This window comes from Juglans microcarpa x Juglans regia, chromosome 3D (assembly GCF_004785595.1).
Source record: "Juglans microcarpa x Juglans regia isolate MS1-56 chromosome 3D, Jm3101_v1.0, whole genome shotgun sequence".
Taxonomy (NCBI): domain Eukaryota; kingdom Viridiplantae; phylum Streptophyta; class Magnoliopsida; order Fagales; family Juglandaceae; genus Juglans; species Juglans microcarpa x Juglans regia.
In genome coordinates this window covers 8,002,108-8,030,076 of record NC_054598.1, presented here as the reverse complement: position 1 = coordinate 8,030,076, position 27,969 = coordinate 8,002,108, and the positions used below count along the sequence as shown (strand labels likewise).

Here is a 27,969-nt window from a genome sequence, read left to right as displayed (position 1 = left end):
TGCTTCAAGTGAGAGCATGAATTTTTCTAGGGTTCGGTGAGGGCTTTGTGGTGAGAAAGAAAATGCGTGAGAGAGAAGAGTTTGAGGGAGAAGAGGGAGAGTTGAGAGCGGCTCAGGGCTAAATGATGCGTCGAGTGAGAGCAGAAATTTTTCAAAGGTTCGGTGATGGCTTTGTGGTGAGAAAGAAAAGGCGTGAGAGAGAAGAGTTTGAGGGAGGAGAGGGAGAAGAGGGAGAAAATGGAGAGTTGAGAGCGGCTCGGGGCTTAATGCTGCGTCAAGTGAGAGCATGAATTTTTCAAGGATTCGGTGAGGGCTTTGTGGTAAAAACGAAAAGGCGTGAGAGAGAAGAGTCTGAGGGAGGAAAGCGAGAAGAGGGAGAGTTGAGAGGTCTGCTACCAAACGAGGGCGAGATGGAGAGGGAGAAGAGGGAGAGTTGAGAGGTTTGCTACCAAATGAGGGTAAGGAGATGTCTTAAGGAGAACAAGGGTGAGAGGACTGAGGGAGAATAAACTGTGACGTGGGAAAGAACCGAGTTCGGCCAAGTCAGGAGTGTGGCGTGTGGTTAAGGAACCGGAAGTTGAGTAGATTATTTGTTTATCTAATAATTACAAATTTTTAGATAAAATAAAATAAATAATTCAATTTTTTTAAATTTTAAAATAAACAAAATTTCATACGTGAAAACAAACAAGGCCTCGTATACCAAAGGCACGACTTCCTGCCGCCACGGACAAAAATGGTCTACTTTCCCTCCTCGCCACTCTCCCTGAGCTCAGACGCAGATACCTCCAGAGCTCGTCTTTGTATTTGTTTTTTCTTTTTTTAAATCCACTGTGCTCTCTGAATTTTGGACACCCTAGATTTCGTAATTCGTCGACACTACAACTGATAAATCCACTCCGCAACAATGGCGGCTTCGTTCCACGCGCACGGTGTCGAAACTCCGGGTCGCGGATTCGTTAGGAACTCGAAATTATGGTCAAACGTGCCCCTCACATTGCACCTGCTCCGGTTCTCGACTTCCATCGCTTCGAGTTCTAGATTATTCTATGCGGGAAGTGGAAATTTTTCTAGGAGAGCGACGACGAAGCTAGTGAAAATCGGCGACAAGAAAGGAGGAGGACGAGTGGAGGCTGTGTTTAAAGAGGATAAGATAGAGAAGCGATTCTCAGATGGAAATGGGAAGAATTTCACGTGTGCGATGAAGTTCGGTGGATCGTCGCTGGCATCGGCCGAGAGGATGAGGGAGATCGCCGCTCTAATTCTCAGTTTCCCTGAGGAACGGCCCGTCGTTGTTCTCTCTGCGATGGGCAAAACTACTAACAAACTTCTTGTGGTAATTTACACAAATTTTTATTTTTTTTTTCATTTTTATTCTTTATATTGAGAGAGATAGTTATGGAATTGAATGTTTCTAATGAAGGCTGGAGAGAAGGCTGTCAGTTGTGGCATCTCTAATGCATCGGAAATCGAGGAACTGAGCTTTGTAAAGGAGCTGCATCTTAGGTTTGAGGGTTATGATTAATTTCTTCCTATCTTCAATTTTTTTTTTTTAATTATGAATGTTGCAAGAGATTTGAAACGGCGTTCTATAGCTATTATGAAAGTCAGTTAAGTATGGCTTTTGATCATTCAGGACGGTGAATGAACTTGGAGTTGATCGGTCTGTTGTCTCTGGTCAGGATTCTTAATTTAAGCTATTACCTAGTCTTTCTTTGTTGTTTATGTAATTCAAGTACTTGTTCTGAAAGTGCGACAGGATTTTTTGATCTAATTAGTGTTTTTCCTGGTGCGTGAATGTGGCCCAACATTTTACAGCTCTCTTGGAACAACTGGAGCAACTACTAAAAGGAATAGCTATGATGAAAGAGTTAACTCTCCGCACGAAAGACTACTTAGTTTCATTCGGGGAGTGCATGTCCACAAGAATCTTTGCGGCTTATCTAAATACAATTGGTGTTAGAGCACGCCAAGTACGTGTTATTCTTCACCAGTTGTGTATTCTTGTTTTCCAACCATTAATTTCTGCCGTAACTAACTATAAGCTGCTATGTGATTTTTGCAGTATGATGCATTTGATCTTGGTTTTATAACCACAGATGATTTCACGAATGCGGACATCTTGGAAGCAACTTACCCAGCTGTTGCCAAGAGATTACATGGTGATTGGGTTAATGATCCTGCAATTCCCATTGTCACCGGTTTCCTTGGGAAGGTCCTACTAAACTTTTTTTTGATAAGTTGGAAAGGTCCTACTAAACTGCTGCTGAATTCATTTCGCTGCCTAGTAGTCAGATCTTAATTTTAGAGTGTTTTGCAAGGATAATATGTGTTTTCTCTTATTGTAGGGTTGGAAATCTGGAGCAATCACCACCTTGGGTAGGGGTGGTAGTGACTTGACAGCTACAACCATTGGCAAAGCCTTAGGCTTGCAGGAAATTCAGGTCAGCATTAGACCCTGATTCATTTGCTCACACGGGCAGAACATGCATGTATTCATACTCCACTTTCTCTCTTGATCTAATATTAGTAGCACTTTTAGTTGGGAGTTTATGTGAATCCTCTTTTGATTGATATTAACAAACTTATATGATGGTTTAATTAACAATTTTAACAGGTGTGGAAAGATGTTGATGGTGTCTTGACCTGTGACCCTAGTATTTATCCATGTGCAGAACCTGTCCCTCATTTGACATTTGATGAGGCAGCAGAGCTTGCATACTTTGGTGCTCAGGTTAGATTTCTGTTACTTCTTTCTGTTTAGAAATTGTTTGTTTGTGACTCGAGGTGGACTGGACCAATTGGTTGAAAGTCCAGTATGCATCCTCCCCCCCACCCAAAAAAAAATAAAAAGGTCCAGCATTCATATCAGGCAGGAGTTTGGTTCTAGAGAGAGATCCACAGCTTAGAATACCCAGTTTCTATATTGGGATGAAGTTTGGATCCCGAGAGAGACAAAGAAGCTTAGTTTGTGGGCCCCTCTTTTCAATTAACATCAATGTCCATGTATCGAACACGTCAATCAAATACGCATACAAGTGCATAAGGATGTGTTCTGGGGTTTTCTGGATGCAAGGATAAATATGCTTTGAACATGTACATATTGCATTATTTCGTGAACGTATTTTTCCCAACCCCGGCTTTGGTGCCTAAAGTACCGAATGGGAATAATTGCTTTGCAGATGATTTTTGGGTTGGGTTTGTTCGTTGGACAACCATAGTGGTTGGTAATGTCAGTGTTATGCTTTTATTTGCAGTTATATATAGGGGTGTAAACCGGTCAGTCCGGTCCAGTCCGGTCCATCACCGGACCGGTAGTTATCGGTCCGGTCTGGTCCGGCCTTTTTTTTTTTTTTTTTAAATCAATTAATAAAAAAAATTATTTAAAATACTAAATTAAATTAAGTGACTTATTAATATGGATTATGTAACAAACTCAATAAAAAAATATTTTATATGGTCAATGATAATAATTACTATATAATTAACTAATTGATATTATATATTAGTTAATTCATAGAATATTAACAAGTGTTAATAACATATTTAAAATTTTATATTGTTAATAGTGATAGATTAGATGAAAATATATATAAAATATTGTTAATTTATAGAATATTAATAAGTATTAATAACATATTTAAAATTTTATATTGTTAATTGTACAATTATTATATAAATAATATATATAATATTTTTTATTTTTTTATTTTTTATTCGGTCGGTCCGGTCCGAGAAATCTCCACCCCAGGACCGGACCGAAGACCGAAATTTATGTAGTATTTGGACCGAAACCGACCATGCATTTGGTCGGTCCGGTCCGGTCCGGACCGAACCGGTCGGTTTCTCCGGTCCAGACAGACTGGTTTACATCCCTAGTTATATATGTATTAGATTATTGAGATTCAGATACCATTTTTAAAAAACCAAAATGTTGAATCTAAGAGAAAGATTTGGGATGTTGTACTTTTATTCTTGGTGAGAACAAGGGCACACAGGAAATATTCATATTATGCCATGTATGCAGGTCCTACATCCACAATCCATGAGACCAGCCAGAGAGGGTGATATCCCTGTTAGAGTCAGGAATTCATACAACCCTCAAGCTCCCGGTACCCTTATCACTAAAACAAGAGATATGGACAAGGTTTGTCGCAGGTGAAACTTTTTCATCCTTGTGTGTGGAGTAGTTCAACAATACTGACCATTTTCTTCATGTAAATGAATTATAGGCAGTGCTGACCAGCATAGTTTTGAAGCAGAACGTTACCATGTTGGATATAGTCAGTACCCGCATGCTTGGTCAAGTTGGCTTCCTAGCAAAGGTCAGAAATTTTCTTCGACTTGATTTTGTTCTGCCACCTGTTGCTTTCATGGCTTATGCTTGTTGTAATGTTATTCATTCTATGTATTTCTCAAAGTAGGTGTTCTCAATATTCGAAGATTTGGGCATATCTGTGGACGTTGTTGCTACTAGCGAAGTTAGTATATCTTTGACATTAGATCCTTCTAAACTTTGGAGCAGAGAACTGATCCAGCAGGCAAGTCTACGGTCACATATTCTTATGTTATTTATTTTCATACTTTGCAGTTTACGTAATGTTGCTCTAATTTTCCCATCGATGAGGTGCTTGCAACCTCCTGGGCAATTTGTGCTTGTGGGAATATTTAATGGGGAACTAATTGACCGCACTTAGTACGACAAAGGCCAGAAAAATACTTCGTGATCGAGCAACTAATAGAAACATATCTTATTTGGATAGTTCCTCTTGAAGGTACCTATAATTATTAGTATTTTTGTGGTACTCAATTTTGATAGAGCACTGTGACTAAGTTTTCAACACAGATAATTAAGTGCAACTGTTGTAGGATGAATGCACCACCAACTTAAAGTGGTATCAACATTTTTGTTTCAGCAAGCCATGTTCTAAATTTATTTATTCTTAAGTTCAATGTCATGCAAAGATCATTCGTAAGTTGCAGCATAAAACTGTGGTCAAACTCTTTCTCAACATAACCCCTTGGGGTTGGCTCAAGTGGTAAAAGGCCTTGGGCTTGGGGGCATCTACCCCCGGTCTAGGGTTCAAATCCCCTTGGGTGCAAACAATCTCTAGGGACCATCGGACTGGAGGATTTTTCCCTTGAATTACCCGAGGTGCACTTGCAGGAAACTCCTTGCCGAGGGCCTATGCACTTCTGGGATTAGTCGGGATACTGTTTTTGGACGCCCGGTGCCAATTAAAAAAAAAAAAAACTATTTCTCAACATACTTGATAAATGCAAATACCTGCGCTGTTGAAAGTTTTGTGCGCTCGCGTCTCTTTCTCTCTTCATCTAAATTGAGTCCCATCAGATTGCCTGGATTTAGCATTAAATCGGTTGGCTCCTTTGTCTTATTTGACCAGGAACTGGACCATGTAATGGAAGAGCTTGAGAAGATTGCAGTTGTGAATCTCCTGCAGCACAGATCAATCATCTCTCTTATTGGAAATGCTCAGCGTTCGTCGTTGATACTGGAGAAGGTGTTTTTTCCCTTGTGCAATTTAGTCGAAACTATCCAGAGCTATATACCTTTCAAAATTTGATGTTCTTACGAGTTATATTCCTTTATGAGTCCTAGGGACTTTTCAGATTCAGTCATTTGCACAAAGATTCTCATTCCATCTTTGATATCAGATAAACGGGTACATTTTTTGCAGGTATTTCATGTTCTTCAAGCCAATGGAGTTAATGTCCAGATGATCTCACAAGGGGCATCCAAGGTATCTTCATCGTAGTTCCTCTTAACTACTGAGACATTTCTCATACATACATACATGTATTTATATCAACACAAATATGGTGGGTATCAAGCAGGTGAATATTTCATTGATAGTAAATGACAGTGAAGCTGAACAATGTGTGAAGGCCCTTCACTGCAGCTTTTTTGAGAGTGGTGATCAATCTGAACTGATACTGGATGCTGAATTTGGGAATGGCTCAGCTTTGCCATTGCGGTTTGGAAAGCATTGACTCCGTTTAGGCTTATCCTCGTCTACTCTCCTTCACAATGATTTTTTGGATTTCCCATCAAACATTGTTATCAGCCATCGCCATCTATTCGAGGGTGTGTTTGAATATCAACGGAAATGTTCGGTCCCTTTTTGTGCCTCCTTAAATCATGTATTGACTGTGGAACAGATCTCAAAAGCACCCTGGAGGAGTTCCGGTTGGTAACACTCGTGCTTTTTCGTTCTGCCAAAAATCTTGTCCCTAGCACCCACCCCCAAAACTAAAATGGAGCCTATTAACTAAACCTGGCCCTGCGTATGAAACTCACCTTCCAAATACGGCAGGCTATTCTAATGGGCCACCCAGCCCATTATCAGTTCAATGTTATATTGGTCCTAGAGTCTAGCAGCCCCTTATTTTTTTTTTGGACTTGTTTTAAAACAATTAATTAGATTTACCCATTTATTTTTCTCTTTAAATCTTTAGTTTTATCATTTATGCACATCTTATTAAACTGCGAAAACCATTACCTTTTATTCCAAACTACCAATAGGTCTCAGTAGCAAGTAATATACGCTTTAAACTATAAATAAGGTTCAATGTGCATCCTCCATCTGTCTAAGTAGCTATTTCAAAATTTAAAATATGCATTAAACCTATTGACAAATGAGATGAGAAAAGAGGAGTTGAAATAGCTTGTAAATAGTAATGAGATTTGTGAGTTAAAATTTGTGAATAATAGTGAGATAAGTTACATTTCAATCCAAACAGGCTCTAAATCTTTCATGCAATCTTTACTTGTTCGAAGATGCAAAATATGGTTTTTTCATTTATTGAGTAATTGGCCTGAATCTCCTAATATAATGTGACGAAGCCAAGTCAAAATCAAAAGAAATGGAACAGAAGAAAGCTGAGTCTTGAATCAAAAGACACAACAGAATCATAGCATAGACGCATCAGAAAAGAGCATTACAAGGATCTTACTTAACTACTTTCTAGCTCTGGCATATACTATTTAACTTGAACGTAAAGAGGTAATATGAGTAGCAGAAAAGAGCATTACAAGGATATTAATTCTTACCTACTTTCTAGCTCTGGCATATGCCATTTACTTGAACATAAAGAGGTATATGAGTAATTCTCTGTACATAGCGGATTGGGAGTGTGGAAAGCTTCTGGACAAATCCACCAACAAAGAAAGTAACCAAACACAAAACACTATATACTACAGTTATTTGCCGTTATAACAAAATTTTATGCAGTAAACAGGTTCTACTGCCAGGCATCAGCCACCAAACATAAGGGTAGGCATTTTGTGGCTGCCCCACAGCAGCCCCCTGATTGTAGACCTGTTTTCGGGACTCCTGAAGATGCGTCAATCATTCACCTTATTTGGACCCATGTTTTGACCAGAAACTGGTGAGATTTCATTGACTCTTGGATTCAAGGGCTGTGGACGCATCTTCTGTACCTCCTCTCGAGTATAGATAAAGATCTCACGGACCATGCTACAGAATTCTCTGCATGGTGCAAAGACAAACAGGATTGGAGTAAACATGGAAGAAAACATTCATTGAATAGAGCAAACAATTTCTCAAGGATTGAAAGAAAAGAGAGGAGAAAAGAACAGAAAAAGGCAGAAGTTGGGGTGCTTACCGCCAGGGATCATCTCCAACAAGCATCATATCACCCTCGTTATCAGTAAAAACCACCAGCCACTTCTTGGGAGCAATTAATTCACCATTAAACTCAAACATACGATCCAACTCTGCTATCAGTTCACTGTAGCCATCAAATTTGGTAAGGTCCACAGACTGCCCAACAGCAACCCCCTGCTTGTAGACCTGTTTCATTAAAGAAAAAAAAAATGATTTCTAGATGGAAACACAAGTGAGAATTTACATTAACCCATCCAGAAAGAGGAAACCTTAATGCGATTTCTGGTTGAACTGCTATCCGGCCTTGCCTGGATGGTCCTAGAACGTGTCTTTAAGGCTTGAAGGGGATTCCTCTGTTCATCATCTCTAACTATTCCTGCAGACTTTGGACACTCCGCTTTCTGAGGCAGTAGGCCAGACACCAAGCCTTGCAACTGATCTGATGAAGAAGCAATTTGCCCATCTTGACTTGTAAAATTTGCCAGTGGCGGTGCTGGTTCTGTGGCCAAATAACTATTAGTGAGGGATATACCAAACAGCCTGCAACTGCCAACTCCTTTAGATTTCACTTCTTTTTGCAAAAACAGTGTCTGTGGTTTCATCAATGTAGGATACGGAGAATCTGGGATACTTGTCGGGGGCAACAGAGGTAACAAATTGTTTCCAGGATGCTGCTTAGCTGCTGCCACAGGAAGTTTCATGCTGCATTCCATCATATTAAATGAGGGATGCATCATGGATTGGGAACCTGCGAGGAAGTTAGATCTTTGATCCTGATATAAAACATGCTTCTTCATCCAATCAGCATTGTCAGCATTTTGATCAATAAAGGGCCAACTGAATCCGTTGGGGGTCCAAGAACCTGACATTGAATTCCTATTGCTCAGTTCATTCATCAATTTAGGAACACAGTCATCTCGTCCCACTCTTGGAGCAAAACTAGAATCAGTTTGGTTCTTATTCTGTGTCTGAGTCCATAAAGTGGGGTTTTGAGCAGTTTCTGAATCATTACTCTCAGAAAATATACCTCCCATGGTTGATTTTGCTTGACCTTGCAGAGTATTTAAAAACCCTTTTTCTGGTGAAAGGTCTATAGTAGTTTTAGGCAAACCTGATAATATAAATGGTGGGGCTCAATAACAGTGTCAAACAAACTACAAGCACTGTATAACAATGATTGAAGGGAAAGAATAAAGAGTTGTGAAGCATGAATCTGCAAGTTGTACAATACCTTCTCTTGTAGGGAAAAATGGATCAGTAGATGATGGTGCCATGTTCCCACGAGGCCTCTTTGGACGGCACACTGTATGGGCATTGAGAGTAGGTGAGAGAGCAACTTCTATATTCCAAGGGGAAACTCTCTCTGGATGATGAAGCGGAGAAGTTTCATCCCATCGAACCTGCACAAAAACACAAGGTTTTGTATGTAAAATACCATGTATTTGTACAGACCTATGCAGTATTAAGTTAGTACCTTCAGGCATCTCCACTTTGATCCAGACCACCTTGCAGGATCAGCATCCTCAGCTCCAATCACAGTGCCTGAAAATCTAGTCAATACAGGTAGGTAGTTCAGCAAATCAACCAGATTTTCTTCTTATTTTCCCCCCTTTTTTGTTTGATTTGAAAAGAAAATGACTAGCAGGGTTGAAGAAAAAATATACCTTTGTTCTGGAGCTTCTTCACCTTCAAACCTCATCTTGAACCTCAACCCTATGGTGCAGTTGTTCTTGACGGAGTCCATATATTTATCAAAGGGAACAATAAACTCAGCAGGGCTGGTCCTATAAAATATCATTTACAAGAATTCATGGATTGAAAAAAGCAGTATGCTAAGTGTGTATATATATAAATGAAGATAAAATCCACCGTATGATACCATACACAATCAATTTGCATGGTACGTAATAAATCTGTATTCAAGGATGATACATACGTTTTTTATACCATATCGGGAGACCAGAATTCCCAGAAAAACCATACACTAACATAATACAGACGGACAATTATTTTACGTATAATATAATTTTGACGTGATTGTCACAATCAACAATATTCAATTCACTACTTCAGCCACTCTGAAGTTGGCAGCAGCAACGCTCTAGACACAAACTCCTGTTATCAGAGTAGAAAGTGAATTTTTTCTTTCTATCTGGTATTTAGGGAATATGGTTCAGTTTAAATGGTAAAATGTAAAAAGAATGCAATACTATTCCACAATAACACTTTTTAGACCATAATTTATTTATTTTCAAGGCAATCCATATGTTGCAGCTGTATGGATTTAGGGAATATGGTTCAGTTTAAATGGTAAACTGTAAAAAGAATGCAATGCAATACTATTACACAATAACACTTTTTAGACCATAATTTATTTATTTTCAAGGCAATCCATATGTTGCAGCTGTATGGAAAATGGCTCCAATATTTTGGTGAGAGAAATGACAAGTTTCAAAGATCACGAGCGGACAATGGATGAGCTTAAAGCTTTCTTCTTCAACACATTGTTACTTTAGGCAGTGGCAATAGATTTTAACAAACTAAGTGTCCATGACTTTCTTGTTTTGTCGTATATCCTGGTTATGTATTAGCTCTTATATATGTCCAAAATTTATTTACTTTTGATGAGTAAGCTTTATAGACCAAAATTAGTAAACCCAAAACAATAAAGTGCATAGATATGTCAACTATCTTATAGAATCTGGATTTTAACAAAGACCTCACTATCTCATTGCTACATTATGGATTCAATTGCAATACATTTATGTGTGTGGTATTAGAAATCAAGTCGCTCCACAAAGAAGTGAATGAGGAGAAAAGATTACACACCTTGGCTTGTAGTAGACAGTGAACATTGTACCCGTTTTAACGGCGTGCCATGCTGTTGCCAGGACACCGATATGCATACTCTGACTAGATATGACAGAAGATGGAATATTACTTGCATGCCTTTTAGCTCTTCTTACGCCAACGCGAAGTTCCCCGGTTTCACCTCTGAGAGCAAAAGGATCTAGAAACTGATTAGACAGGAATGATCTCTCACTAAATCAACTAATCAACATGTCATTTACCCTATGGTTACAACACGGTACAATCTGTAGTCATTAATGAACCAAATGACAAATTTAACCGGGATTTACAATCATGGGAATCATGTTGAAAATGAAGATGATAGTAGACCTGAGAAAAATAAAAGCATCCCCGGCAACAAGCTTTTTGGAGCTGACGAAAAGACTCCAACCACTCTGAAGAAGATGCCTCCTTGGTTGACCTGGCATTTAGTTTAACAATTCACGTTCCCCTTTTTAATGAATACAATGCGTGGATAAATTTAATAGTCGTCATTTCACAATAATGGAAGCTTTAGCAAACAAGTATTGTACGAAGGAATCAAACAATTACTTCTTCAAGATTCAAACAAATCTGACTGATGGTAATTAATACTACCTCGAAAAATATGACGAAAACGCCATTCATTTCCATGCAAATCCTTGGTAACCAACTCCTGAGTTGGAGGTTGCTTGGACATGTCCTGTAAAAGAATCGGCAAGCGCCATACTTCTTAGAGCTCAAATGAGTACCAATAGTATGATGTAATTTCAAAATAAACCAAGCAATCTACTAACCAGTGAGGGCAGGCATTCATCAGCATGGCGTCTCAACACTGAGAACCCACCATGAGTGCTCGTATCGGAGGCCGTGAGGGTCTTACAAAAGGAATACACACGAGGCCGAGGAGTGGAGGAAGCCAGAGTCCCCTTCTCCTCTGCCGAATTCTCTCCTTGCTGTTCAGAAGGAACATGACATTCATATCATTGTTATTTGTAATTTTTAAATTCAATTTCCTAATTCCATACACACACATACACTTTCGGAATCACATACTCTGAGTTCAGGAACCAGAGTCACTTGGGCATACACTTCATCGGTGTCTGGTTCAGCCTGCCTCAAACAAATTTAAATTTGAGCTCGGTGACAAGATGAGAGGGGAACTAGTAATTAATAGCGTGATCAGAAGAACCGTAGCAAACGAAAATAAAAGAGCGCCTCAGAACTTGCAAGTTTCTACCTTTAGTTGAACGTTGAGCACGCGACAGAGGATTTTAGCCGGAAGATCATACGCTGGCATCTGCTGCTCAACCACTTGATTCATCGACGCCTCAACCTATACACGCGCATATTCATTTGCATATACGTATGTGCACGCACAACCACACACGTTCATAGACACAAACAAAAGAATATAAAGAAACGCATTGCACCTCCAAATCAAAAATGGGGAAGGAGGGCAAGAGAAATTGAAGAAAGTCCGAAGAGATTTATCTCGTACCTGCTCGATGTGACCCTGAGGAAAATAGAAAACCAGCTCGCCTTGGCGAGGCACCGTGACCAGAGGTCCCGCACATGCATGCCACAACTCCTTGTATAGTGCATCCTCCTCAGAATCTACGCCATCCACAACAAGGAAGGAAAAAAAAACTGATTTAAAACTCCTGATTGCTTCATACAACAAACACAGTAATGATTCAACGAAGAAAGCCATTCAGATCCTTCGGGATCGGATTTGACTTTACCAGTTACAGGAAAACTCGAAGACACCATTTCTCAGAGAAATTCTCAACACGAACCTCTTCCCCGCCTCAACGGATTGAAGATCATCAGCATCCAAAACACTCAAAAATAAACTTGGTAGGCAGCAACAACAACGATAAAAGAAGAAGCAAGACTATATTAGGGGCAAACTAAAGAAGCGTAGGTGTCACTCTGCAGGAGTAAACCACATCATTTCCTCGATTCAAGAACCCGCTTTTCTAGCGATGTCTTTGGCCTCTCATCGTCTGCCTCCTTTTTCTCTGACTCCTCTGAGACCATTTCTGAGGCATCACTGCTCGCTGCCATTACTAATCGTACGTCTGCGGAGAGCACCACACCTTTATTCACGCTCTTTTCGTTTTCTTCGAGCCAGTGTGACTCTCTCTCTCTCTGTATGTTTTTTTTAAAGACTTTTTACTTTTGCTCGTCCGATTTTTAACCCCTTTTGGAAACGGAAACGGAATTATTGTCCTGCTTGGGCAACCGGTTACTACACCATACTGACCGCTTTGTCCTCTAGTAGAGCGGCAAACCGTGATGATGAACGTGACCGTTCAGTGCCCGCCTTAACGTCGTTAAGATTACGGGGTACGTGTCGAGGTTTGATCAGCCAGCACAATGACAAGTGACAACGTTTGCCCCATGGGACTGAACGAAAAGGAGTACACACCTTTGTTGTGAGAGGATTTCGGGTAAAGAGGGTTTGTCCTGTTATTAACAGGCAGAATTACAGTGGCGGAGCTTTGATTTATCTAATCATAACAAAGAAGAGTCTATCATTATTATAATCTCACCTGCTTAGCATATCACCCACAAATTAAAAGTGAAAAAAATGTCTGTCAGGCTTCTCCCACTGTTCGGAGGTGATCCGGATCACGGGATCAGTGTTGTGATTAAAATCATTTTATGTTGTAAGCAAATCTCAGCTCATCAAAATAATATTTAATAGGGCTCGAGCTTATAAAAAAATAATATTTATTTTATATAAAACCAAAATAAATAAATAAATAAAAATGAAAAGAAAAAGGACATCAGATAAGGATAAGGTATGGGTAGCAAGCATTGTGGAATGGAACCCAAGTCGGATAGTGTATATGCAATATCTGAGGAGGAGGCTCAGGCTCAGGCTCAGGCTCAGGCTCAGGCTCATATATAATTGACCAAAAAAGGGGCGGTGGCCCATGCATGCATTCACTCAAAGATTGTTTGTTTTAAATAAAATGGGTCCTTCGGGGATTCGTCTTCTAGTTCTAGCCCTGACGTTTCGTCATGATCAACGTTCAGACGAGGAATATCTGGATTTGGAAATATCCTCACTTTATCCGCACATTGTTTAGACTTTAGAGCAAAAGGATTATATCAGTTTCGGTTACATTTTTTTTTCTATTTGGTTTATTGTCGACGATGGTTACGAGGATATCTTCCACTTTTCAATTAGTTTTGATCTCTGTTTGTCCATTATAAGAAGCCAATATTCGCATTTCCTGCTACACCTTTCTTTTTGGGTACTAGCGATGATACGTGTTTTCCATCGCCCAAACAATTGGATTGTGTTCCGAAAGAAAGAAAAGGTCAAACGTATATTGTGGGCCGATATTTGTAAGGACAGGCCCATGAGGCCCGTCAGATCATCCCGAATGAACAAGGAAATAGCATATCGGAGTATGAGTGGATGCAAGTTATTAGAAAAGAGTACACCTATTTGGCATTTATTTTTTTATCATCTGCTCATCATTATCTATGATATAACATTAGATAATAGATTCATAAATAAAATATAATAAATAATCTTCAATCATTTAATAGCACATAATGAGATGATAAAAAGATGATAAGAATTAAGATGATGAGTAATATTATTCATAAAAAAAAAATTATTTTCATCAGTCACTATTTATCATTCCACACCCTATAAAAACACTCTCACACCCTATAAAAACACTCCCACACTTTATGAAAAATATATTCATATTTTATGAAAAATTAAATAAATTTTCACGTCATATATAAGATGTGTAATGTGTACAATTGTTAATTTATAACAAAACTCAAGTTATTAATGTACACCAAATAAGTTAAAAAAATATAGCTACTCTAATATTTTTATATCACATATTATTACATGTCATAATTTAATTTAAAAGATAAATTTTAAAATTTAAAATTTAAATCATATAATCCCCATCTCATCATGAATTAGGAGAATAATTCATAAGCTAAAAGCTGGCCACCGTCGGTCCGTCACAAGTCACATCGGTGGCATGAAAGATTGATACATGATACTCAACAAATCAACGTTCACTCTAAATATAATCACTGTCGTTATTTACAATCAAAGAAAATTAGCTTAAACGTACGTAAAAGTGGCCACCAGGTGAAGATGGCCTCGATAGGTTTCAGTGTTAAATCTACCTTACAGTATTTATAAATTGATGTAATTAAACATAATACGTTAGATTTCTTTTATAGTAAGAAAAAGACTTTATACCACATTAATTTCTGATTTTTACCTTTTAAAAAGATTTATTTCTAAACTAAACTTTTTTTTAAAAGATAATTTGCAGTACAAGAATGTAGGAACAATCGAACCTGTCATTTTAGTTTCAATACAAAATCGAAACCGAACCAACCATAGTTTGGCATGTATAAAACCGAACAAATTGACCGGCTAAGTGAGAGAAAACCGGCCGAAACTGTTCCAATCGGTTCTAATTGGTTCGGCATTTTTCAAATCGGTTTTGCAAACATAAACACAAACTCAGAAAACGACCAAAACAATTATATGATCGCGAGTTGGTAACGGAAGCAACAAATATGGAAAACTTCAAAAATATACTACATATTCAATGATTTATAGTGTAGAATTTAATAATAAATAGATATAGAAGGTTGGAAGCAAACTCAAAAATCAAAATCATACTAATCGAGAGAGACTCACCGAGAGAGAAAGAGAGATTGGACACAAGATACATAGATAACATCGGAATGAGATGGATCTCACTGGCGGCGTGAAGGATGAGAGAGCTTGTGCGGCACTACAATTGCATGTGTGAGAGAGTAGAGAGAAGTTAGAGAGAATTGGGATGAAGAAGAGGGAGGGGAGGAGTGGGGTTATTAAACCCTAACTCAAAACAATGACGTTAGGTGTATTAAACCAAACAACGTAGTTTCATATTAAATTTTTTGTCTAGACCGTAGTTGTAAAACGATGTCATTTAACTCATTTAAGTGAAACGGTACTGTTTTACATAATATATATGTAATATTATATGGACTAGTTCGACAATTTGAATTTGGTTCAAGTGATGCTTGATTCAAATCGGGACCAAACCGTTGATGTCAGTTTCTACCATTTTTTATCGGCAACCGACTGGTTCTTCATCGTTTTCAATTGGTTCTAATCAGTGACTGTCAACCTCGTCAGTTTCTATATAGCCCTACTAGATTGTGCAAATCTTACTCCCTTTTAAAAAACTAGATCAATCTAAGATCCGTAAAAAAATAAAAAAATAATAATAATAATAATACATATCACTTTTAAAAAAAAAATTATACACCTAAAATTATATCTAATGCTACTCCTTTCAAAATATAGGCAGCCTTTTATCTAGAGTGATGTATATCGATGGCCACATGCTTAGAAAGAAGAAAGAGAAATGCTTTGGGTCTCAAATTCGAAACCTAAAAAATATCCCAGATGAGATTTTTTTATTTATTATTTTTACCAAATGATTAAAAAATATTTTTTAATAATATTGTAAATTTTTTATTTTTTAAAAAAATATTTATAATGATTAAAAAAATACCTAAAAAAAAAAAATTTACGCTATTCGAAACACTTTTTAGTCCCGAATTCGGTACCCGTAGCGTACTGAAGAAAAAATGTTGATACGCTTCTAAAACATTAATGTTAAAGCAACCAGCTTCACGCTCCGTCGAGACCCGAGCATTGAATATTTGGACAAAGAAAAGATCATCCATGAACCATAGCTAGCCATGGCGTTATTATGTATTTGAGCATTTGCAGCTGACGCTATGCAAAACCTTTTTAGTCGAAAATGGTAGAGAGATTCTTCTCGGTGAGGCAAGTAGAGCTCCTCAACCACAACCACTCCGACCCAATTATGCTTCTCTCCGGCCCTCCTTCCTGGTACGTAATTGCTCTTCATCTCTCTCTCTCTCTCTCTCTCTCTCTATTATTATGGCTTCGAACTTCATATGATAATTTGTGAATTTGCAGCGGAAAGACCTCGTTGCTATTCCAGTTCGCATTCAACTCCGCGGTAGGTAGCAGCCATGAAGTGGTGTTCATATGCAACCGGCGCAAGCTAGAAAGCAAACCTCCCTATCTCTCTCAGGTATGCTCTCACACACATTTTCTTCCTATTACATTTCAAGAATGTCCTTTGTACCGTATATTATTCTCTCTAAGGTAACAAACCGCTCGCCTTTTCTTCCGTTAAAATTCCAGGGAATCGATCCGTCCTCGGACACCTTTCAGCGTATACAAATGAAGTATGTAAAACAAAACAGGCGAAGAACAATGATGATTATGTTATTAAAATCATGATAGAGTTATTTAATTCTCTCTAGAATCTAATATTTGTTGAAGATATGTGGAAGAAGATGAAGGAATTAAAAATTACTTTGCCGCATTCCACCTGCATGATACAATTCCTGCAGCAGTTGTTATCGACGATTTTGGAGACTTCTTCGAGGAAAGGTATATTTTTATTCAATCAGATTTACACGTTAGTTACCAATTATTACCATAGATGAACTGTTGTTTCTGAATATAGCCTTTGATGGGCTGTGTTTCCTTAAGTATAGACGTGTGAGTATGATTAAGTCTGGGTCAAATAATCACGAGCGAGTGGTTGTGTACAACACTGCTGCTCCAACATATTATATCAATGCATAACATTCCATTTTCAATTTTTTATGTATTTCCTCTTCCCTGACATTGTCCTTAAATTCTCGAAGGAGCTGCCAGGAGAAATATAATAATCCTCGTGGAAGAGACTTGGCGATGGTTCGGACTCTAGCTTTATGTCACAATGCAATTGCTCATGCAAAGTGAGTGACAAGGTGACCATTTCTGTAAAGTTGCTTTACCTAAATTTATTTTATGGGAGACGGTAACAAGACTTGCTTCTTGTATGGTAGTAAGACGGGTCCTTGCAAGCTTCTCTTGTCCGACACACACCATGGAGACTCTCCAAGGTTGCTCTTTATCTATAAGAGATGGATTCCAGCCATTTTCACAATTAAAGGTTTGATTTATATAACAATCATTTTTGGTCGTGAAAGCTGATTGTCCTTGATTATCTATGCACTTTTTAGTGTTTCCTGTAAACCTCATTGTTATTTACGTGATTGTATTGGGATTTCGTGCTGCAGGTGATGGCTTGGGATCGTTTGTTCTGAAAAGCAACAGTAGTTCGGTAACTGGCAGCTCTGTGAGGATGAGAACTGCAAAGTACTCCATAGCTCTGCAGCATCTGACATTGGAGGGGATCACTGAAAAGAGTGAACAGTAATGTTGTTTCTAGATTGTCTATGGAAATAGAATCCTAATATTACTCTGCTGAATGAACTGAAGTATGCGATTATACCATGTTGCTATCAGTTTCGAGCTTTTCTTTCACAATTTAAGTTATAGTCCTGGATAAACACTTAAACTTTAGAATGTTTTCTTCCAGAAATGACATGAATTTCAGTGTTTCAAATTTGCTCATAGGTTGATCGGGTATCCTTGGAGTAAAAATTTAGGGATCAGGTCTACATAACATCTGAAATCAATTTCTTTGTTGGCTTTTCCGTTGACACATTGTTACTAGCTAGGCCATGAACCGTTTCTCATATCTCATACAAATTGTTTTTGTGCATCTGATTCTGGGTATTATCAAGAGCATATACTCTGGTGCTCTCACAAGTGAAATTGTCTTTGGACCATTGTAGTCGAACTAATATTGATCAATCAGGAGTCCTGGACACGTGTTCCTCTGAAGGTCATGTAACTGAAATTCGCTCTGCCGAAACGGTCATATGCCACCGCAGTTGTTTTGTTTGGAGGACATTAGGAAGACTCTAGTCTTGGTATGGATCTACATGTGGTTTTGTGTGTGTCATGGGAAGCAAGGTGCCTTGCTGCCTAGATTTTTATGTGTGATATTAGGATCAACACAGAGTTTGTGAATTTTAGGTACACTAGAAATATATGGATTTTGCCATCTACTCGACGAGCATAAGGCTTTTTGTAACAATCTAAGGAAGGCTCAAATCACAATTACCCTTACTACCTTCCTATAGTCTTAAAATCTCAACATCTTTGTCAGGCCACTCCCATCATAGGTGGCATGGTTCAAACACCTTTGATACCATTTGTAACAATCCTAAAAAGGTCCAAGCTAGGGTTTTGCAAAAATTCGAAAATCTGACTCCACACCATCGAATTTGGAGCTGGAGTTTTTTTTTTTTTTTTCCCCTAGTCGAAGTCGGAGTTGGAGCTGTTTTCTGACCGATTTCGACTCCGACGCTAACCTTTGACTTTGACTTTAGCCTCCAACTCCACACCGATATCCAACTCCGACTCTGATATTAACATACATAGGTTATAAAAATATGTATTATTCATATATCGATCATATATACTCATATCAAAAGTCTAGAACTTGTATAGTTAAATTCAATACTATACTAGTATATGTTAGTTATTATAGAATAATATGGTTATAATATATTATAAATAAACTAATAGTCTAGTATAGGTAAACATTATAGTATTACTATCATACATAGTCAAATATTTTTGACTAACTAATAGTGAGTAATATGTAATAGTCTAGTATAAACTTAAGGACTCTGTTAGAGCCACTAAGACTTTCTCCCGAGAGTCCTACCAATAAGTGCATTTTGCACTTTTTTATTTTGTGTTTTTTTTTTCCAAAGCATTTTTAAATCACTTTAAATATTTAAAAAAAATCACAAACTCATTAAAAAATACTCCCTTAACCATCAAGTTAAAAAATAAAAAATAAAAAAAACAATCGGTAGAAACTCTTGGGATAATGTCTCGGTGGCCCAAGCATTTTCCTAAAGTTAATAAGATGTAATACTATAGTATATAACATGCAATTAGATGGTTGTACAATCCTTTTATTGTTTTTAGTTGATTTGAGAGTTTGAAACTCTAATATGAAGGATAGTATATCAATGATAACCAAAAAGTGATGTTATATATTTAAAGAGTAATGCTAGATACAATCATAGGGAATGCAAGCTCCATGTACTCTCTTTGAAAAAAGTGGAATCCACTATTAAAAAATAATTTTTTTCATGTAAGTCTCAGATTTAACTACTTTTTTCAAATGGAGTACGCATAATTTACATATTCTAGGACTAGAAATATCATTTCTCATATTTTCTTTTAAACTTCTTTTTTTCAAGTTTGCATAGCATATGAAATATTTTTAGTTATATTTTTTTGTTTTTGCATATCTAAAAGTTGTTTTTTTAATGTTTTTAGTAAAATTCAAACTTGGAAGCCCAAAAAATATGATCTAATAATATATAAAGTCTTGTTTAAAATTGGGTTAAACATGGAGCCTAGCACATGTTTAAGAATGTGAGCAAAGAATCTGTGGAAAAAAAGTCCAAATGCGATTCCGCAACCACTCCGATCCATTTTAACGGATCATGAGGAGGATCGGATTTTGGATAAGTTGGAGTCGGAATCAGAGTTTAGATTTAAACTCTGACTAAGTTGGAGTCAAATTTCTTGATATTGACTCTGACAAAATCGATGCTTAGCCCTAAGCCTAAGCCACTTTTGGATCCATATTCTAGAAGAATTAGTCACAATTAAAACTTCTTGAAATCATTATAGAATGCCCCTTTAAAATTAAATCCTTAAATTTGCTTTTGAAAAGTAAAAGAGATGTAAATAAAATAAAATAAAAATCTTAATAATTGAACAAAGATATTAGTTCTATTTGGTATAAGAAAAAGAGTCAGCATTGGATAACAGGATAAATGTCCGAGATAAACTTATGGTTGATCGGTCTGTTATCTCCCTAATAACAGCCATTCAATAAATAAATGACATGTAGGTCTCCCATTTCAGTTCCACTATAACTACACTATAAGCTATAAACTCTCATTACAACTCCACTAGAGTGACCCTTCCCCTCTCTCGAAACCAACCAGACGAAGCCCCCTCCCAAAACATAGAATCATGCAAACCCTCCCAATGGAAATAAAAAGATCAGATCCAATAAAAATGGAAATAATCATTCTCTTTAACCTCGATTTTGTCTCTTATATATATATATATATATATATATATATATGTATATATATATATATATCTCTCTCTCTCTCACAAAGAAATTAAGTTGAAAGAAATGAAATTCATGGATTTGTTGTGAGCGATTGCTTGGGATTTATTATTGGGTGGTTGAGTTTTTGTGTTTTGATTTGTGAAGAGAGTGAACAATGATATTATATTGGCAGAAATGGCATCCCCTCCTCCAGGTGATATGGATCATTGGGTTTATTCAAAACGGTTGTCCAGGTAATTTGGGTTTGTCTCAATTTTTCAATGTGAAATCAAAGCTAAAGAAAATAGAAATGGAGAAGACAAGGGCGATGGCTGTTTCGAATCTGATGGAACTTGGTGGCTGTACAAATTGTGTGGTGTCATGCAGTAACGGAAGTTGGTGTGGCAACACCGTTGTTCGGTAGTGGCAGCAATGGAATATGCTGTCACCCGACAGTTTGGAGAGTTTTGCTTCAGGCTCACGGTCTTTTTTCTTTTTCTTTCTTTCACATGTAGATTTTATCATGTGATGAGTCTCATTAAGATTTGGTAATTTATTATTGGAGGCTGTTAAACTCCCAAGAACAGAAGAGGGACTGTAAATGCCCCCATTCTCAGGTTTTGTTTGGATCATCAATTCATCTCAACTCATCATTACAATTTTTTCAAATTCTAATGCAAAATATAATAAACAATTCAACTTTTCAAATCTCAAAATAATAATAATATTAAAAAATAATATTCTAATAATATTTTATCATCTCAACTCAATTCATTTTAATATTTAAACACAATCTCAGTCTCCACTCTCCAGAGTGTCCAGGCAATGATCATGGATGGTCTCGAAATTATTATATGAGACTGAAGTGTGAACACCAAATACAAGAAGGCACTTTCAGGTGAGCGATCACATTCACAGCTGGGAGGGGGTATAACTGACAGTTAAATATCTGCACCTCACGCCCTTTTTTTTTCTTTTTTTTATTTTTAACTCAAATCTTTTGGAGCATGCTACTTTTTATGGTGCCAGATGCATCATGCATGACCTCTCTCTCTCTCTCAGCCAACTCGGCATCCCCACCACAAGACCCTTTTTTTCTGAGTCTTTTCATAATCCCTAGGCACGTATACCGCATGATAACACATTTTGTCACACGCTTTAGGCTGGCCAAAGACAAAATTATAATAGCAGTATCGCCTCTTCCAGCCCTTTCGGGATCAGAAACTCACAGCCAAATTCAAAAAATTAAAAGAAAAGACAGTCTAATTTTTTTTATCATCTCAATCTTCATTTAAGTGATTAATTTATACATGCCACACCAAATTGGTAGTATGATTAGATGCTAAAACACTGACGCCCGAAAACCATAAGTGGTCACAAAATGACGCAACAAGATTAGTGTACCCAATCCAATAGCTATTGAAACCCAATGGAGTAATTCAAGTGTATCGCAAATCACAAGAACACTTTCTGGTATATCTACTAAAGTCGAGAGGAGTTTGGTCCTAATGCACTAATGCAGTGCAATAAAGCAAAAGGTAGAAAATATAAAGGGAATTGCAGGCTAATTTTAAGTTAAAAAGGAGCCGTGATTCCAAACAAGTATTGTCCGATAAAGACAGCCAACTAAACCCCACAATCATCAAGGCTGTAAAAGCGTAATAATGCAAAATGTCTCCGCATTATTATCTGTTCAAACAGTCATCCTCTTGGCGCAAACATTTTCTTGGATACCAGCTTGCTCACTATCAAACATCAGTTATGTACAGACGATTTGAAAAAGGAGGCAAGAAGAAGCTTAAACAAATATAGAATGCAGCAATCACAGCCACAACACCACGATCACTTTGGAGTATTACCCCAATTGGATTGCAAACGAGATCCCTTCAAGCAAAAACATTCCCAATATTCCAAACATATACAGAACACCGAAGACGATTCAATACTTTTACTTACATTTCCTTCAAAAACTGTGCAGTTGGGTTAGCATATGAACAAGCTCATCACTGGAAGGCCTGTCTGCAGGAGAGTCTGATAGGCATACAACAGCTATTTTCACTGCCATCAGCATCTCATCCTCCTCCCCTTCTTCCCCTAGAATACTCGTATCTAGTGCTTCTCGTGCCTCCCCTGCTTGTTGCAAATGTCGCAGCCACTGCCCCAAACTCCCCCACTAGCAGGTTCCCTAAAGAATGGATCTGTAGGATTTCTACCAGTTAACAAGACGCCCAATACCATCCCGAAACTGAAAACATCGCTCTTATCCGTATACCTGTTTGGAATGAAAATGTATGCACCATCAATGGACAGCATATTTTGATACAAAACAAAACAACCTACATGGTAACGTTCAGTTGCAACCAAAATATAAGATTATGGATAACTAAAGGTCCTCAACCCCAAACGTAAGATTGCCAATGTAAAAAGAAAATAGTCGGTACAATTCAGAAATCCTCCCAGCATCAATCGAGCAAACAAACCAAGAATGCCTCTAAAATACCACTTGATAGTTTTGAATTTACACGAACAACTGAAAGTGCAAGACAAGAAATTAAAAGCTTACTACGTGTTCAATTTCAAGTTTAACAAAAACAAGTTAAATTTCAATGTGGTTGTCGCAATCTATGTTGGTAATGTCAATAGCCAGAAGTCACAGTGAGAACACAATGAGAAAGGACTAACATAAAAACCGATAACTTTTTTAACTACGCAAAAATCACTACCGCTCAAAATACCCTGCTACAAAGACAAGGATTTAAAATTTTGCAATTCTGCAAGTTCACATATAATACCTGCAATTTCGGAAACACTCTGGAGCACTGTAGCCAGAAGTTGCTCTATCCAAACTGGGCATGAGCTTAGCCAACCCACAATCCGCCAACCTGGGTTCAAACTCTGCATCCAAAATCACATTCGTAGGCTTCAAGTTATAGTGCAGAATCTGAGGATCACAATCAAAATGAAGATATTGAAGCCCCTTAACAACCCCAACCGCAATCCTAAGACGCACCTCCCACCCAAGCTGCAACTGAGTATCCCTAACTCTATGCATTACATCATCAAGACTCCCAGTAGGGACATAATCGTAAACCAAAGAAACCCCACCACCGGGTTCGCGAACATAAGCCCTTAGGCTCATCAAATTCCGGTGTCTCAAACTAGCAAGCGTTTCCAGCTCCTGCTGTATCTTTCTCTTCACGGACTTCTCTGGCGAACCGGACTGAAACGGCTCGAGCGTCTTTACCGCGATGATAAGCCCGTTGTCGAGCACGGTACGGTAGTATTTCCCATTTGGGCTCGACCCCAATAGATGGTTCTCATTGGCGAGAGCAGCTTGGAGCGTCTTGGGAGCGATTTTGGGGGAGAATATGACGGGGCCTTTGAGAAGTGGGGTCCGGTTGAGGTACCGGACGAAACTGCGGACTATGAGAGCGAAGAGAAAGGCACCAAGCAAACCTGTTAGTGCTCCTAATGCAATGCTGAGAAGAATTCTTCTGAGCCCGTTTTGGAATTTGGGTGGTGGAGGCTGAGAGGAGATGTGCCTAGTCGTTTTCTCTTGGCAGTACGCAGCGGTGTAGGGAAAGAAGAACGAGACCAGCAGCAAAATAAGAGTAAAGAGCTGCTTGTAGCAAAATAAGAGGGTGTATCTTCCTCCTTTCTCCATTTTTTTGTGCTAAGCCACAAATCTCAGAACCAAGAGAGAGACAGAGAGCTTAAGCTTGTACTTAACAGATAAAAAGCCCCATTTTTTTAATTAAAATCGCTTTTAAGCCACCCAGGAGCCTGAAAATGAAAATGGGAAAATCACAGAAGGCTCACAAAATTTCTTATGGGGCTTCTCCTCTAATCTAGTGGCATGGAAATCTCTAAAAAAAATAACTCCTTCAACCGCCGTCAGAGTAGCTTCAAAGTGCTCGAGACTGGCGCGTATATCAGATTAAAAAGAAAGGGAAAAAAACGAATTTTGACCGATAAATCTTCACAAGAAAAACGCAAAGAATAATTTCGTCACCGATTCCCAGCTTTCTTTTATTCTCTCTCTCAAACAAGAAAAACCGGCCTTTTACCAATCTGCCCCCATATCCCCATATGTGAATCTGCAAGTTTACACTTCTAAAAATTGCCCTCCTCGTCCTCGCGAATACCATTAACATTCACCATCGAAGAGGTCCGGTTGCTTTCTTAGCCCCATTCTCCAGATAGAAGACGCTAAAAATACTTTCTTTTCTCCATTGAAATTAATTAGCAAACCACAAAACAACACACACAGGAATCCTTTTTGTTTGTTTTCTTCTTTTTTGCTGTTGAAATTAGCAAAAGCACAAAGACTCGGCAGATTCAAAGTCACAGGGATACAGGGTAAGTAGACCTAACAGAGCGACTTGTCATCTTCAGCAACCACCACTACCACCTCCATTGTCCTTGACCTTCAAAACCCGAATACCAAAAAATAAATAAAAAGGCCCAACGAAAATTTGTCCTCTCTCTCTCTCTCTCTCTCTCTCTCTCTCTCTATCTCTGCGGTCTATGACTGACCAGTCCTCTGCAGACAAAACTGGGTTCCCGCCTTAAGGAGAGACACCGTACGATAAGTAGGGTCCACCGGTCCAGTGCCACGTTGGAGGAAGCATTGCTGGCGTCGCTGTCACGAAGGGGGAGCGAAAGCGAGAGACTGCGAGCTGTGTGCTGAGACGGGAAATGAAGGTGTGAGGATCCTAACCGTTGGTTCGGTACAGAATAAGACCAGGATCGTCGATTACTGGGAAGCCACAAGAATTTATGCGGTGTGGCCTTTTGTGCTTATAGAATTGCCACTGACTTATCGTGGGAAATCAAGTGAAGTTTCTCGCTTTTCCTTTTTTATTTCATCGAATAATTGCTTTCCCATCCTCTTTTCTTAAGATTTTTCCAAAATTTTAAAATTAAGATTTTTCTTTTTCTTTTTCTTTCTTAAAACAATAAAAATACTATATACTATATCGTATTCCTCTTATTTTATTATATTGCAGTAATATTATTCACAAACTTTTAAATTTTTTATTTAAAAATAATCTTATTGCTTTCAAGTTCGAGCAGTAAACATGTAGAAGGGGTTTTTCCCCTTCTATCTCAATGGGCCTGAAAAGAGTGACTAAGGAGACAAGAAGTAAATACTTAGTTCAAAATAAGTAGACTCAGCCTACGGATAGGCTCCTCTAGACGCTACCTGCATAAGGAAGCATGTTGTAAGGGATGAAACTCGTCGACCTGGAGATCCTTAAAAAATTATCCAGTTCTTAAGTACTTGTCTGCATAATGGGCGAAAAGTACAGGGAACCAACGATTCTCTAACATGAGAGGCATTAACCGACCACTAAGAATACCAGCAGGGTGTGGAAAATTGAGAAATCACATTGCATTAATGACACTTCTATCCGAACTACATGCCACATTAATGACACCGTCGCAGAGCCACGCAGTATTAAAGAATTATGACAAAATCAACAGTACGAATGGCACAAACTCCATGGAGGCAGATACGATTTGTTCCCCCGTACATGTGGTATAAATAGAAAGTCTCATATACAAGAAACTCTTTCTGATTCCTATATTCTTTCATTTATTTACAACACTTTTAAGATAATTTACTAATTTTGATATCAGAGACTCTCTGGTTTTAAGGTCACCCTCTCCCAATTGTATTATTCTTTATTTTTGCAGGCCCAAATTTTGAAGACCTGAATCGTTAAACTTGTCCCAAAAATATATGAAATACGACGTTAACAAAACACATTACTTTTGTATAATTATTATTGTTAAAAAAAATTAAAAGTATGAATATTTTCATTGTAGTTGATATGATAAACTTTTATATAAGTATTGTACTCGTTTTATTAATAAATAAAAAAAGAACTAAAGTTTCTTTTAAAAAGTAAAACGAAATTTAATGACGGAGGGGAAATAATACAAAGTCATAATATAAATAAACTCAAATGAGAAAATATACATAGCATAATTCTGATTCGGAAAAAAAATACATAGCATAATTCAAAAAATTAAATAAAATGTATGATTCATAATATTAGCAATCCTTTTAGAGTAATGCACGCAATCTTCTAACTTCAATGCACCATATTTTTAAAAAATTTTAATTTTTTTTAAATTTTATTCTTCTTAAACTAATTCAATTATTCTATTTATTATTTATATATTAAATATTTAATAAAAGAAAAAAATTAAAATTAAAAAAAATATAGTATATAAAAATTATGTGAATAATAGGAAGTTATGGAGATTTTTTCATCCTTTTATCTTTTCTGCGTGTCGTGTCTGGACCAAACACCCGTCGTGTCGTATACTGTAGGGTATGGTAACAAGTGAAAGCCCAACACGTGTTCACGTGCGGGGCTTTTTCGAGGCCCACGGTCAGTGCTTCTCGTATCCCCTCTCTCTCTCTCTATGTTTTTTTTTTCACCTTTTACAATGATTAATGACGTCGCGTCCCACACCCGTTAGACCCTATGATGCACTAATTTCTAAGCACTAATTTATTTTCGAAATATTTTAACTATAAAAACATGGAAAACACTTTTGTCTTCTCATTTGTACAGCAGCTTGACACAAATTTTTTTTTATTTAATAATAAAAGAAGTGATTTTAAATATATTAAAATTTTTTTTAAATATTTAAATATATTATAAAAATTATAAATAAAAAAATCCAAAACACAAAAACAGTAAACATGAGCGGACTGCTCTGCCCGACTCTAAAAACATTTCATGCAAATAAATCTTCGAACTGTAATATTTAAGAGAAATGATTGAATTCGGAGGTACGAAGTTAAATATAATATTATTAAAATAATATTATTTAAAATTATTTTATTTTAATATTTTAAAAAATTAAATTATTTATAATATTTTATATAAAAAATTTAAAATAATTATAATAATTAAATAAAATGATATGAATTAAGAGACCCAATCCAAATAACTCCATAATTCTCATTTCTTTTTCATGCCATTGTTTTTGTAAATGTTCCAAACACCTAATCCTCTGCGCAAACCACCACAATTTTTACCACTTCGGCCGGTTTAAATATATAAAATCATCTTATTATTATAATTTTTTTAAACTCCTACATAAAATATAATAAACAATTTAACTTTTTTAAATTTCAGAATAAAAATTATATTCTAATAATATTTTATTCAACTTTTAACAAAATATCTCATCTCATATAAACCGTATAACCGAACGAGTCCTTCATTTTTGTAATTCTATTCTCCTCAGTTGTTACTTCATAGGTTCAATGGAGCAATGGGTTCTTCTTACCTTTGCAGCAAAAATACAACTGATAGGTGAGACGAGATACATGGGTAGCTGTTACTGAAATCTTTGCTTTATCTCATTTAACAGTTAAAGGT

The 27,969-nt window shown here is 37.3% G+C and overlaps 4 protein-coding genes across 9 annotated transcripts; 2 read left to right on the top strand and 2 right to left on the bottom strand.

Moving 5' to 3' along the window:
• Positions 1-681: 681 nt before the first annotated feature.
• On the top strand, positions 682-6,462 carry LOC121256108 (aspartokinase 1, chloroplastic-like). Its single transcript, XM_041156757.1, has 13 exons — positions 682-1,336; positions 1,424-1,506; positions 1,637-1,677; positions 1,819-1,973; positions 2,066-2,215; positions 2,349-2,444; positions 2,618-2,734; positions 4,028-4,147; positions 4,233-4,325; positions 4,425-4,541; positions 5,406-5,522; positions 5,700-5,762; positions 5,857-6,462. The coding sequence occupies exons 1-13, from the start codon at positions 908-910 to the stop codon at positions 6,010-6,012; spliced, it is 1,737 nt and encodes a 578-aa protein (XP_041012691.1). The 5' UTR covers positions 682-907; the 3' UTR covers positions 6,013-6,462.
• Positions 6,463-6,974: 512 nt separating this feature from the next.
• Positions 6,975-12,652, bottom strand: LOC121256105 (auxin response factor 2A-like). Of its 5 annotated transcripts, XM_041156752.1 has the most exons (15): positions 12,278-12,651; positions 11,980-12,095; positions 11,719-11,814; positions 11,517-11,591; positions 11,276-11,434; positions 11,097-11,181; positions 10,830-10,920; positions 10,479-10,643; positions 9,314-9,433; positions 9,124-9,199; positions 8,881-9,049; positions 8,611-8,760; positions 7,919-8,511; positions 7,648-7,835; positions 6,975-7,511 (listed from the first exon to the last, which is right to left on the bottom strand). In XM_041156752.1, the coding sequence occupies exons 1-15, from the start codon at positions 12,312-12,314 to the stop codon at positions 7,367-7,369; spliced, it is 2,265 nt and encodes a 754-aa protein (XP_041012686.1). In that variant the 5' UTR covers positions 12,315-12,651; the 3' UTR covers positions 6,975-7,366. The 5 variants fall into 5 exon arrangements, with proteins under 5 accessions (XP_041012686.1, XP_041012682.1, XP_041012683.1 ...); XM_041156748.1 differs by having other exon boundaries at positions 7,919-8,760; positions 12,278-12,652; XM_041156749.1 differs by having other exon boundaries at positions 7,919-8,760; positions 12,224-12,651.
• A 3,470-nt stretch (positions 12,653-16,122) lies between these two features.
• On the top strand, positions 16,123-17,971 carry LOC121256107. 2 transcript variants are annotated; one of them, XM_041156756.1, is made up of 7 exons: positions 16,123-16,392; positions 16,483-16,600; positions 16,714-16,757; positions 16,855-16,965; positions 17,226-17,318; positions 17,413-17,515; positions 17,643-17,971. In XM_041156756.1, the coding sequence occupies exons 1-7, from the start codon at positions 16,301-16,303 to the stop codon at positions 17,667-17,669; spliced, it is 588 nt and encodes a 195-aa protein (XP_041012690.1). In that variant the 5' UTR covers positions 16,123-16,300; the 3' UTR covers positions 17,670-17,971. The 2 variants fall into 2 exon arrangements, with proteins under 2 accessions (XP_041012690.1, XP_041012689.1); XM_041156755.1 differs by having other exon boundaries at positions 17,409-17,515.
• A 4,399-nt stretch (positions 17,972-22,370) lies between these two features.
• LOC121256106 (inactive leucine-rich repeat receptor-like protein kinase CORYNE) lies at positions 22,371-25,114 on the bottom strand. The gene is given in 3 exon segments (XM_041156754.1): positions 22,371-22,729; positions 22,732-22,835; positions 23,356-25,114. Coding segments are annotated over 3 exon segments (1,179 nt in total). The 5' UTR covers positions 24,228-25,114; the 3' UTR covers positions 22,371-22,526.
• Positions 25,115-27,969: the final 2,855 nt, after the last annotated feature.

Excerpts from the sequence above, each read along its gene's own strand:
- LOC121256107 (XM_041156755.1), top strand. The coding sequence starts at position 16,301 with ATGGTAGAGAGATTCTTCTCGGTGAGGCAAGTAGAGCTCCTCAACCAC. Across the intron at positions 16,601-16,713 it reads AACCTCCCTATCTCTCTCAG|GGAATCGATCCGTCCTCGGA; the intron begins GTATGCTCTCAC and ends TTAAAATTCCAG. Across the intron at positions 16,966-17,225 it reads GGAGACTTCTTCGAGGAAAG|GAGCTGCCAGGAGAAATATA; the intron begins GTATATTTTTAT and ends AAATTCTCGAAG.
- LOC121256108 (XM_041156757.1), top strand. The coding sequence starts at position 908 with ATGGCGGCTTCGTTCCACGCGCACGGTGTCGAAACTCCGGGTCGCGGA. Across the intron at positions 1,337-1,423 it reads CTACTAACAAACTTCTTGTG|GCTGGAGAGAAGGCTGTCAG; the intron begins GTAATTTACACA and ends TTTCTAATGAAG. Across the intron at positions 1,974-2,065 it reads TTGGTGTTAGAGCACGCCAA|TATGATGCATTTGATCTTGG; the intron begins GTACGTGTTATT and ends TGATTTTTGCAG.
- LOC121256105 (XM_041156748.1), bottom strand. The coding sequence starts at position 12,314 with ATGCTGATGATCTTCAATCCGTTGAGGCGGGGAAGAG. Across the intron at positions 8,761-8,880 it reads ATTTTTCCCTACAAGAGAAG|GTTTGCCTAAAACTACTATA; the intron begins GTATTGTACAAC and ends TTATATTATCAG. Across the intron at positions 7,512-7,647 it reads GTTGGAGATGATCCCTGGCG|AGAATTCTGTAGCATGGTCC; the intron begins GTAAGCACCCCA and ends TGCACCATGCAG.